This window comes from Lagenorhynchus albirostris, chromosome X (assembly GCF_949774975.1).
Source record: "Lagenorhynchus albirostris chromosome X, mLagAlb1.1, whole genome shotgun sequence".
In the NCBI taxonomy this organism is placed as follows: Eukaryota; Metazoa; Chordata; class Mammalia; order Artiodactyla; family Delphinidae; genus Lagenorhynchus; species Lagenorhynchus albirostris.
Window position 1 is genome coordinate 71017769 of NC_083116.1, and position 12075 is coordinate 71029843.

The window sequence follows — 12075 nt, forward strand, 5'->3', positions numbered from 1 at the left end:
CTTCCTTGTGGTGGCCATAGAAACATGCCCCTCCGATCCACTGCAGGGAACATAGTAGATTGGCAAGTGCCAGCTGCCACTTCTCTGGCACCACCATTGTTTGTGCCAAGATCCCACATCCTCTGGGTAGCTCCCAGCCAGTGACTGAGCATGGCAGGGGCATACTGCTTCAGGACAGGGACTCCTCTAAATGGCAGCTGTAGGGTGGGGACTCCACATGAGCCTGAACAAACTAAACTAAACGGAACTAAAGGTTACTGTTAGAATGAAACTGCGTCTGAGATTCTTCTTATCTGACCCTCCTTTCCCCCACGTCTCTCTTACAGACGTCAGACCCGCATCGCACCCTGAAGAAGAAGACTCATTCCTGCTCCTTCTCCTTTATCCTTCACATGCCATTCTCCCATCATGTTCCTTCATGTCCAATCATGCCTTGGTGTCCGTATTTTTGGAGGACCCAAACTAACAAAAGTGGTACCAGGAGTGGTCTGAGAAGTTAGCTATAAGATGGGGTTTATGGACCAGCTCACTCACTGCCCAAATGACAAAGAGCGTACCATTTTGAGTGCTATGTGGGGCATGGATAATCTCTAGCACAAGGTTACCTCCTGATTCCTTAAGGTTTTATCCATACGTACCTTGAAAAATATCCCAGTGGAGGGTCTTACTTGTGGCCTGTGAGATGATTCAGGCCTTTGAATGGTAGGGAGGGCACTATGTCTATAGGGAGGGCAGAGGCGGCTGTTCATCACTGTTATACTGGCGCCCTGCAAAGACATAATGAGAAACTAAGGGACATTACCAAACAGTTAAGGGCCAAGTGTAAGATTCATGGGGTTTTCTTGGTGGCTTACAAAATGCCCTTGCCTCCTGCAGAGACAGCTGAGTAGCTCACAGATTATGCGATAACAGTAAGTGCAGAACTCCAGAGATGTATACATCCTTGACAAACACGGGCCTGTTATGGGAAGGTCAGGGCCCTTTTTGGAAAAACTTCAGACTCTGAAATGTAGGCCGGGTATATTGGCATGGATGTCCCCAAACGTTGGCTTATCAGATCCAAACGTCCTGAGGCCTCAAAGCTTGCAGGGTGGCCCTTCCTTCCCTAGCAAGAGCTAACACATGCCCTGTGCTGGTAGATGCTACAGAGTCTGCTCCCCCACAAAGTGACAGACGCCTCTCCCAGGGAAACCCTCATCTCTTCCCCATAAACTCACTGGGATATGCCGAGCCTGATAAGGGGAAAAAGAAATTATACACCAAGAAATAACAAGCCTGTACTGGCAGGAGCAGGGCAATATCCCTGGGATTGGATTTTGAGGGTGCTGGATCAAGTGGACAGGAATATAAGAGTGGATAAGCAAGTTTTACTGAGCGGAGGCGCTTTCTCATGCCATGGAATTTAACACACGGGCAAGGACTCCAGGAGGTGGAGGAAATTCACTGCCAGACTGGCCCTTTGAAACTTTGAGAAAGTGATGGCCCATAAGGAGAGAAGTGGAAATGCCTGCCTTGGATTGGCAGATGGCAGAGGAAGGAACAAAAAGGTTGAGTGATGCAGACATGCTAGAACGGACAGAAAAGGTGAGGCCAGTCACATGGCCTCATGGTTATGTCCCACTGTAGGGCTGAGAGGACACATCCCACTGTAGGACACATGTCCCACTGTAGGGCCGAGAGGACACCAAAGCCATCAGGAGCGTTCTGGTGAGAGGAGCCCCAGCATCACTAGAAGTTTGGTGGTTGCTCCCCTCTGGAGGCCAATGCCAATGATGGAAGGAAAGTGGTCCCGACCTGGGCTCATTACCACCCATGGGAGCCAACGAATTCTGACATGATAGAGGGCAGAGGGCAGCTCTTAACCAAGAGATGCCAGCAGACCACATTTCCAGTAACGACCAGCAAGGTCAGAGGGGCAGTCAAGAGTGCCTGCTTGACCGGCAGAAAGCTGAGAAGATGGCTCAGACAGCATGGCTCCCTAGGGGCAACGACAGCCAGCAAAAGGCAAGAATGCAAGAGAAGGAGGGCCATCATCCCGCTAAAAAGCCACAGTCTCCTGCTCAGTTCCTGGTCCTGAGCCAATTCAGAGACTGGCCCCACTGAAGAGGTGGATGAGTCCTGAGGAGGAAGGATCCAGAAACAAGGCAGTGGGTTATGACCGTCCCTAAAGAGAATGGCTGCCAGTTCTCAGGTGACTGTACCCGGAGGCTAGAAAAAGACCCAGACACTTCTACTACTACTGGACACAGGATCTGAGCTGACATTGATCCAGGAGGCCCAAAGTGTCATGATGGGGCCCCATTAGAATGGGGCTTATGAGGCCCTGACATTAAAAGGAGTTGGGAATAGAGACCGGTTCACAGTGAGCTGAATGGGTCCCTGGACCAAAATAGCGGTCATTTCTCCAGTCCCCAAGCTGATAATGATAAGTGATACACTTGGCAGTTGGAGCAATGACTTCCACATTGGGTCACTGCTCTGTGGGGTAAGAGCTATCCCGGTGGGGAAAGCCAAGAGGAACCTCTGACACTGGCTCCCACCCCAGGCCAAGAGAGTAAGTCAAAAGCAGTATTGGATCCTGGTGAGCATAGGGGGCTAAAGCAGAGATTAGTAGACATCGTTGGAGACGTATGGGATGCAGGGGAAGAGGAGGTAGGAGAGCCACAGGGACGAAGAGAGTGGAGAAGGTGAGAAGAAGTTCTGGGAGTCTCTCTCTGGGGGAGGGAGGAAGGGAATGGAAATGGTGAGAGGGAAGACGGAGGCTTCCACTGAATCCACTGGTAATGTTTCCTAGGGTGCTGGTGGATGCAGGAGATTTTGCTATATCCTTCCTTATCCATTTTAACATATTTGAAATAGCACACCACGACTTAAAAAGTCACTGGGAGAAGTGGAAGAGGGCGGTATCCACAAACGGGCAGGCACCATCGGGGGCAGGCTCGAGGAGGAGGATTGCAGATTTACAGTGCACCCAATCTCCCCTGCTCTGAAACTGCTCCAGCACGGCCAGCTTCTCAGGTGCAGACCCAGAACACTGGGCCTTTGAGTTCCACAGGCAAGAGGGGTTCAGATACCCCAGGACTCTCCAGGAGGTCAGCCAGAGCAGGTGGCAGGAGAGAGAGGTGACTGAAGACAGAGGAGTATGAACGGGAAGGAGCAGAAGGAAGGTATGGGAGGAATGGAGCGGTGTCAGAGTAGGAGTGGGGTGGCAGACACGGGAAATTCTAACACCCATGGGCCGTATAGAAACCAAGGGAGGCACCACTCCCCAGACATCAGTACTGCTCAGCTCAGGGGAGCTGAGAACTGACAGTTCCAAGAAAAATTGAGAGACACCTGGCTATCCACACCCACCGCCATCACAACTGGTAGGCCTTGGTTGTGCGTCCTTCAAAACTTTAAAACATACTTGTACATATACTTAAATGAATTCTCATATATCACATAGGATTGACTGGTGTGTGTGCGTGTGCCCACGCACGCAAGTGATTTAACTTACAAATGTGAATCCAAAGCCATCGTTCTGCAACTTGCAGTTGGAAGTCAGGCGGATGCTTTCGAAAGCTGTGAGAATGGCCTGATGCATTCCGTTGGACTGCCACGCTTTATGCTACTGGATGCTAAGCCACGTTGCATTCATCCATTTCCTTACTGACGGGAATTTGGAGTGTTCCCAGTTTTTCCCATCACCAACTCCCTTGTGCATGTGTTCTTGTACACTACAGGTACCAGCGTGTCTCCGGAAGAAGTACCAGGCAGCGGACTTGCAGGAGCATAGAGGAAATAGATTCTTTCTTCCTTCCTTTTAAAGATCTTGGGCTAAAAGCAAGGACTCTGGAGTCAGATTGATTGGTTTCAATCCTGCCGCTGATCCCCACGAGCCGAATGACCTTGGGCCAGTGGCCGAACCTCTCAGTGCCTGTTTCCTCACCGGGAAGAGGCCAGTAATAGTTGGTACTATAGTTAAAGGCGTGTCACGCGGATGCATTATTATTTATGCCCAGCGCTTAGAAGAGTGCCAGGCACAGAGTGCGTGCCGGCACTAAGTTGCTTTCAATGGATTCTGCCAAATTACCTCCCAAATGCGTCTCTTGCACCACCGCCACAGGGGTTTGCTCCTAACCTCTCCCACCCTCGGAATGGTTAAGCTCTTTGAAGGTTGTCAACCTAGTGTGTGAAACCCGATTCGTGGTTTTAGTTCACATCTCCAGGACCAGCGGTGGGGAGCATCTTTTGGGGTGTAACTGGCCACTGCGATTTCCTCTTCTTTGAATTTGCCTCAGAGAGGGGGAAGGACTGATGGAGCGAGGCCAACCCCAAGTCTATCTGCCACACCCGCCTGCCAGTAACGTCTGCTGAGCCACATTTGATGGAGCAGTTGAGACAGAGACCTTACAGAACGAAAATACGATCCCTTTGCTCTCTGGCCGACCCCTGATCACTGACTGCGGGACTCCTGTGCCCATTCTCCTGTTGGGTCTTAAGGCTTGCGGTGGAAGGGAGGCTGGCAAATGCTTTCGGCGCGTGCTAGGCATCCAGCGCCTCCATCTTGACGTTTCATCCTCACCACCCCTGGAGCCCGGCGCCCTCACTCGCCGACGCCCTCGACCCCCTGTATACATGGGAAACGGAGGCTCAGAGCTGTGACTCTAACCAGAAAGGGGAGGCGGGACAGGAGGAGGCGGGCCCAGAGGCTTGACAGAGGGAGGCACTCCCACCACCTCCTTCACCAGCCAACTGCCCGGACCGCCCACGGGCTTGCGAGCAAACCAGAGGCCCTCGGCCCCATTGGTTAGGTCTCAACGGGGGCGGGCGAACAAGGAGCCCGCTGGTTGGCGGGGGCCGGACCAATGAGGAGGCTGCGGCGCGGGCGTGAGAGGCGCGCTGAAAGTGGCGCGTCCTTTCTTTTGAGGCGAGCTCGTGCGGCGCGTGAGGTGGCTGACGCTCCCTTCTGAGCGCCGCCCGCCTAGCCCGCCGTGACCGCGACCGCGACTCGGGCCATCGACCGTCGCCCCGGTTCTGGGGCCACCCGGGTCGCGACATGAGCTCCCCGGATGAGGTGTATGTGTTGAGAAGGCGTGTCCGCCCAAAAGTCAGGGAGCGGGCCGGCGTTCGCATAGCCGGCCCCGCAGTCCCGCCGGGGCCCGACCCAGGCCCCGAGCCTGGGGAGCCGCGGAGCGGCAAGGGCGGAGGCGGCTTCCCGGACCCCGAGGGCTTCCAGTCGAAGCGGGAGATGCTGGAAGGGCGAGGGCCGGTGCTGTGGGGCCGCGAAGGCCGACCTGGCTCCCCACATGAGCACACGAGGGACCTCCTGGACCTGATCGACGAGTCTGAGGCGGCCAAGGAGGCCAACCTGCAGCAGCTGACCGACCAGGATGTGCTGGGCGTCCGCAGATACCCGGACCCCGAGGGCTTCGAGTCTGAGCGGGAGATGCTGGAAGCGCGAGGGCCGGTGCTGTGGGGCCGCGAAGGCCGACCTGGCTCCCCACATGAGCACACGAGGGACCTCCTGGACCTGATCGACGAGTCTGAGGCGGCCAAGGAGGCCAACCTGCAGCAGCTGACCGACCAGGACGTGCTGGGCGTCCGCAGGTACCCGTCCCCGGAGAGGTCCACTGCCTTCAAAGAGGCCACTGGGTCGACACTGCGCCTCGAGGCGGGTCCCGGCGGTCGAGGAGCGCCCGGCCAGAGCTGTGGGGAGGCGTCGACGGCTCCAGCCGGCCCTCTCCACCTCGGTGGGCCTGAAGCGGGCCGGGCCTTGGGGAGCCCTAAGAGAGGCACTAAGCGTAGGTTGAACGTGGCTGCGGATCGCCAGCGGCGCTCCGCGGAAGGCCTGGCCTGGCTGCTGTCCGACTCCGAGTCCTCAGATGAATTCAGTGAGACACAGCTGATGACGGTGAGCACTTACCGCAGAGGAGGAGGCCAGGCCAAGCCCAGCAGACCCGAGGATCCCGGGGACACTCCCAGACACTCGAAGTTCCAAGTCAGGGAGAATTACCGTCACGTGACAGGCTCTTCCCTGTCCTCGGCTCCGCGAGGACTCTCTTCGGTTGTGGAAAGGCAGGGCGTGGGAGAGCAGGGCATCTCTTCCCCTAAGAAAATGCAGAGCGTGCTGTGGGGCAAGGGGGGCAGCAAGCCCAGCTACCCGGGAGCTGCTGCTGCTGCTGCTGCTGCTGCTGCTGCTGCTTCTGTTTCTGCTGCTGCTCCAGGTGGCCTGCCGCAGGTCACTCCTAGGAAGAACGGAGCCCAGGAGAAGAAATCCGTCGGGGAAGCATCCAAACTTGCCCTGGGGGGAACCTTCGGTTCCCGGGGGCAGCGAATCTCGGCAACTCCCGTGGAACCGGCCACCTTCCCCCCAATCTCTGGTATTCCGCTGCCTGGGAGACCCAAGAGTTATACCTTGGTCCTTTCGGGAACCAAACAGTCCAAGCACAGTGGCGCTGGGAAGAAATCCGTGGTCAGGTGGGCAAGGGAGTCTGAGGCGGTGGCGGGAGAAGATAAGGACCCAAATAGAGACCCAGCTCCAAAAGGCCAAGTGAGTAGGCCATGCTCCTCCTCTCTCCCCACTCTTCCCCCCCCACAGCACCCAGGGCACACGTCTTCATCCATGCTGCCTCTGTCCACCCCTCAGAGGTCAGCATTGGGTGCCCCTCGGTCACTGGGTCATTACGATGCCAGATCGGGCTCCTTTTCCTAGGGACAAACATTAAGGTAGCACTTCGGGTGTCCTGGGCCCGGTTCTCCACCCTTGGCCTCTTTCCAGCCTCCTCTGAGAGACTTGGGCTGGGATGGAAGGGAGGGCTGGTAGCTGAATTGGGTCGGGGGATCCCTTAAAAGCTTCCCCGGAAAGCCTCAGTATTTAGACTCACCAGCTTCCTGAATCCTCCTTCCTAGCTGTTCCCCAGACCTTCCTTGCAGGGGGCCTGGGCTTTCTCAGTGTCCCACTGTTGTGCCTAGATCAGCTCTGCCTGCTGGCCTGGGGCTGACTGAGGGAGAAAGTGCTAATGAGATCAGCCTTTCAATTCCCTTCCCAATTCCCTGCCTCACCCTGGCCCGAATCACACAACTCTCTCTCTCTCTCTCTCTGTCTCTCTCTCACTCTCTCTCTCTCTCACACACACACACACACACACACACACACACACACACACACACACAGACACACACACACACACTTCCTTAGTCCAAATCGGTGAGAAATTTTTGTTTCAGCTGCTCACTCACAGGCCAGGGACATCTTGTCTGCGCATGCATCGTAGAAAAGCCAGCAGTGGCGACGTCAACACCAGAGGCCCCCAAGATCCAGGAAACTCAGAACCCTTGGCCCTGAACCAGGGAGAAGTCATGCCCAGGGGGCCTGCCCCCTCAGGTGAGTGTCGTGGGTTTGATATGAGGGGAGGGAAGAGGGGTTGAGGACAGAAACCTCTGCCTCTGTCTCTGCCGGGGGCACAGCCTTGCTCCCAGGCAGCTTCTCCCACAGGAGACGGGGTGCTGGCAGGGCTGGCCTTGAGCCACATCATCCTCTGTGTGGGGTTTGTGTGGCCGGGGTGATCGGTGGCAGTGCCCCAAACAGCTGCTCCGGGTGTAGACTTGCAGGGGAACAGCCTTTTCTGTTAAGTCCTGTTCGGCCACATTGCTCTCCCACGTGCTGGCTGTGGCTGCAGCTCTGGGAGGGTCGAATCCAGAGCCACATTGTTTGGGGACCACAATGGCGAAATGGCTGCCCCCGGGGAACAGGGGAGGCAGGCCCAGAGACAAGGTTCCGGCTGCTGGGCAGAGCAGGGGCGGCTGGTTGCCAGCAGAGGGTGGTGCTGCCTCACCTCACTTTAGAGCCCGCTTGGCCCTTTCCACCTCACTGGGAGCCTGGGAAGCTGGATTGTGTGTCCTTTCCCTCTCAGGTGACCGGGGGCCACTTGACCATCCCCCAAGACCGGAAACGCAGCAGCAGCCACTGGGAACGCCCTGCTGTCCTTGGGTAATGCTTCCTCTGCATCCTGGAAATGCAGGCCCAAACTCGAGGGTGGGATCTGGGTCCAAGTTCAGCTGACATGTGTGGGCTCCCCCTCCCCTGCCCCCATCACGTACCCCACGGAGGGAGCCCACCTCCTTTCCACTGAGGAGCCCTTGCCAGTCTGACCACCCGGCTTTGGGGTGGAGGGCCCGGGGGAGAGGAGAAGGTGGAGGAGAGAGGAGGCCAGAGTATACTAATCATTTCTCTTCCTCCTCTGTCTGCTGGCCTAGTGTCTCGAGCTAAAGAGAGAAGTAGACGAACTTAAGGAGCAACTTGGTATGAGGAACCAGGGCCGGAGAGCGGTGTCTTAGTGAAGAACCCGGGTGGGCACCTGGGGTGGGGGTGGGCTGCAGGTGCGGTGGGCCTGGCAGGGACGATCATCCCTGTGGGGAGGAGAACCTCTCAGGCCTGGCCCTGGAGCTGGCTGTGCATGTACAACTGGGCGTGTGTACAAATAGCAAAGTACTGTCTGGACTGCATGCACACTTTGACAACCAGACCAGTCCTAGGGAATGTCCTTCTGATAGGACTTTTAGAGATGCCTCGTTGATTTTTCCCTTGAACTGCTGCTTGGTGTGGCTTCTAAGGTTCTTGTTGGATGGTTTGTTTGTGTGTGTGACAAGTTCTGAGTGGTTGTGGCACGGCCCACAGCATGAGAGCTGCTGGCACATTTTGTTTCCCTTTAGGAACCGGTTCCACATTCAATTTGGGTGGTGGGGAGTGATCAGGCCCAGAGCTCTTTGCATCGGGTCTGGAGGGGTTTCAGGTATCAGGGCTAGGCGGTTCCTCACGGGGATAGGGGGACGGGCTTCTGTATCCCTCTGTCTGGAGCGCCTGCTAATGCCTGTCCCTGTTGCAGCCGCCATGCAGTACCTGGCTGACAAGTTGCAGACCCTTTGAAGTGAGTGTTACACACACCGTACCCCTTCCCACAGTCCTGGCTGTTGAGCAGGGCTGGGGGCTGGCCCTGGCTTGAGGCTCTTCCCTGACTCTGCTGTTTCACAGGTTGAGCCCAGCGTCTTCCTGCAAAAGGAGCAGCTGTTTGGGGCCCTGGAGCTGTGGCCAAGCTCGTTCCCTCCTGTTCTGCCTCAGCTAGGGCTTCCTCTCCCCCTTGTTTTGCCCCCGCCCCGCCCCAGTTTCACAGCAGTTTCCAATTAAAGTACCTCTCATATTCTGTGTTCTGCCTTCTCTCTGGAGGGGTAGGGGTCGGGGTCGGGGTAGGGGGCCGGGGCGGGGCGCTGCTCCACGTCAGAGCCTTTTCCAGAACGGTATCTGTGGCATCCTGTGGTGGGGACTCTGGGCCAGCCTCTGCTACCATCCCTGCAGTCAAGCCAGCGGAGTGTCCCAGGTCTGGGTCCTGTGTGTGCTCTGCCTGGCCACATTGGCACGTCCTCCCTTTCCCCCGAAGGCCCTCTTCTAGCTCTCTCCAAACCCCCCTCCTCCTCTGGGGTCTGGCGGTTCCCATTCATCTCTGCCATTCACCCTTCCCATCAGCAGGAACTCATGACCCCCTTCCAGAGCTCCAATCTGGAAGCATTCACATCCTCCCTGCCCTAGCCAGCTGACCACCCTCCTCCAGCCGGGTCGTCTGTACACCCTTGAGTGGAAATTGGCCTGTCAGGTTCTATGGCGAGTGTGGTTAGTAGGTCTGTGTTGTTGCATGGTCCCCGTCAAATACTCTTCCACCAGCCCCGTGACACAGATTTTCCTGGAAATGATATTTCCGTGTCCCAGCTCAATCTCCCAGACTGCCTCTTTAGGACACACGAGATTGAGTCTGAACTCCATGTTCGATTTCCCCCTCACTCGAGGTTGGGGAGCACTTCCTTCCCTCAGCCAGGACCCAGGGCTGTACCAGCCTGAGACTCAGAGGGACAGATTTGTGTTTGAGTGAGGCAAGGGTGGTTGTGACTGACACCCTTCCCGAAAGACCGGTGTTTTACTACACAAAAGGGGGTATGATGGTAGATTGGCCATTCAAGGTTGGTGTGTCCCTGTGTGTGAATAAATGTAATCAGGGGTAATCTCCCTTGAGGGAGAAAGATGTGATTCAGGGAGTAAAGGGAGTAGAGGCTGGTCCAGGTTCTGTAAGGCATTGAATGAGCAAAAGCAAGGGTCGGATCTGTTTTGTTCAAGGGTTGTCCTTAAATTCCCAAAACATAGGAGAGGGATGATGCAGAAGTCACCAACCCCCACGACAGGGTGTCGGGATGCTCGAAATGTTGGATTCGCTGGAGGTGGCTCTCGATCCTACTCTGTGTTCCTGTGATGTCTGACAACTACTGTGGGTGTGGATGGAATGAGATTGGGAAGGGTGGCTCCTCAGAGTAGCTCATCTTAGAATCAGGGGACCCATATATGAGGCCACCCAACATGAGCTACCCGGGACAGGGGCAGGATGGGCGCAGTGAGGATGGGAAGTAAGGAGTGACTGCACCTGGACAATGGGGAGCACTTGGGTCCACCCTTCCCCCATATTCTCACCCTGACTCCCTTCCAGAGTCCACGGCATGAGTTCAGGTGGGCAGACCACAGGTGGGATGGGACAGTCACAGACCTCAGGGTCAGAAAAGAACGTTCGTGGGACTTAATCCTTCGCCTCAAATCCCTCCCTGGAGAAGGTGGGCTTGATTGCTGCCCAGGCCTCTGGCTGGATTCCTAGAATGTACCCAGTGCCCCACCCAGCCTGTACCAGGCTTATGTTCTAGCCCCTCTTGCTCCGGCACTGCTCCCCACTGAGCTGAGGCCATTACCAATGAGTGTGTGTGCACTTCGAGGAAACAGAGCTAGCTTAGACCTTGGACCTGCCTCTGACCAGTAGAGACAGTCATTCCAGGTCATGTGTCCCTGCAGACACTCTGGAGAGAGTGAAGCTAACTACAGGCTGGAGACAGCCATCACAGGAACTCGCTTCCCACTGCACACTATGGATGTTAATAGAATGTTAACAGAATGTTCATAGAAACCTTATTCATAGTCACCCCAAACTGAAAGCAATCAAGATGTTATTCAACAGATGAACGAATAAAACCATACATCTATAAATGAAACATTTTTTAACAATACAAAGGAAGGAACTCTTGATACATGCAACAACTTGGATGAATCGCAAATGCATTATGCTAAATGAAAGAAGCCAGTCTCAAAATGTTACATACTGTGTGATTGTGTTTGTATAATATTTGGAAAAGGTAAAACTATAGGGATGGGAAACAGATCACCAGTTATCAGAGGTTTGGGATGGGGGAGATGGTTTGACTACAAAGCAGCAGAATGAGGGAGATTTTGGGGCTGATGGAACTGTTTTGTATCCTGATTGTGGTGATAGTTACACAAATCTGTCCATGTGTTAAAACTCATGGTACTGAAAACAAAAAAGTTAATTTTACTATGTAATAAATCAAAATATATGTAACTAAAAAAATTAAATGTGTCATACATAAAGGCTTGGGAATCATAATGGCATGCAAAATAGTACCAGCATTCTCAAAAGTGACATTGAAAGTCAGAAAACTTTTCAGCCTGAAATTATATATCAGCTATCAAATAAGCATGAAATTAAAGGTAATATTAAAGGTAATATTTGTTCATGCAAAGTCTTAAAAGAAATTATCACCCATGGTACCTGGAGAATGAGTCCCATCAAAACACTGTGGTAAACCAAGAACAATGAAGACATTAGTTCTAGGAAGCAGAAGATCCCACTTAGGGTTTTGGTAAAGGAGTGTTCTAGGAGCGACACTCTAGGCAACCAATAAAGATTGAAACTGGGCCCAGGAAAGTGATTTCCAACAACAAAGGAATGGACATAGTTGAAGATTGAGAAAATATTGCCAATAGGCCTATGACAGAAATGTAAGCTCTTGAGGGAAGGAACGTCATCTGTTTTTCTCAGTGATGTAGCACCATGTGTTAGAACAGTACCTGGCATGTGGTAAGCCCTCAATAGAGAATTGTTAAATGGAAAGGAGAGAAAGAGTGAATGAGAAGAGAAGAATTTGACACAGCAAGTATACACTGACTCTTAAGGAGTTTTTATGTGAAGGTGAGCAGAGAAAAATGGT

At 54.3% G+C, this 12075-nt stretch overlaps 1 protein-coding gene across 1 annotated transcript; it reads left to right on the forward strand.

Moving 5' to 3' along the window:
- Positions 1–3142: 3142 nt before the first annotated feature.
- LOC132513124 (uncharacterized protein CXorf49 homolog) lies at positions 3143–8911 on the forward strand. The gene is made up of 7 exons (XM_060137315.1): positions 3143–3167; positions 4971–5338; positions 5546–6535; positions 7213–7369; positions 7899–8020; positions 8242–8287; positions 8871–8911. Exons 1-7 carry the CDS (start codon positions 3143–3145, stop codon positions 8909–8911), a joined length of 1749 nt encoding a protein of 582 aa, XP_059993298.1.
- Positions 8912–12075: the final 3164 nt, after the last annotated feature.

Bases quoted from the DNA above. Each gene is read 5' to 3' on its own strand.
- LOC132513124 (XM_060137315.1), top strand. From the start codon at position 3,143: ATGAACGGGAAGGAGCAGAAGGAAG. The intron at 6,536-7,212 runs GTGAGTAGGCCA...TTTTTGTTTCAG, and splicing joins ACCCAGCTCCAAAAGGCCAA to CTGCTCACTCACAGGCCAGG. The intron at 8,021-8,241 runs GTGGGATCTGGG...CTGCTGGCCTAG, and splicing joins ATGCAGGCCCAAACTCGAGG to TGTCTCGAGCTAAAGAGAGA.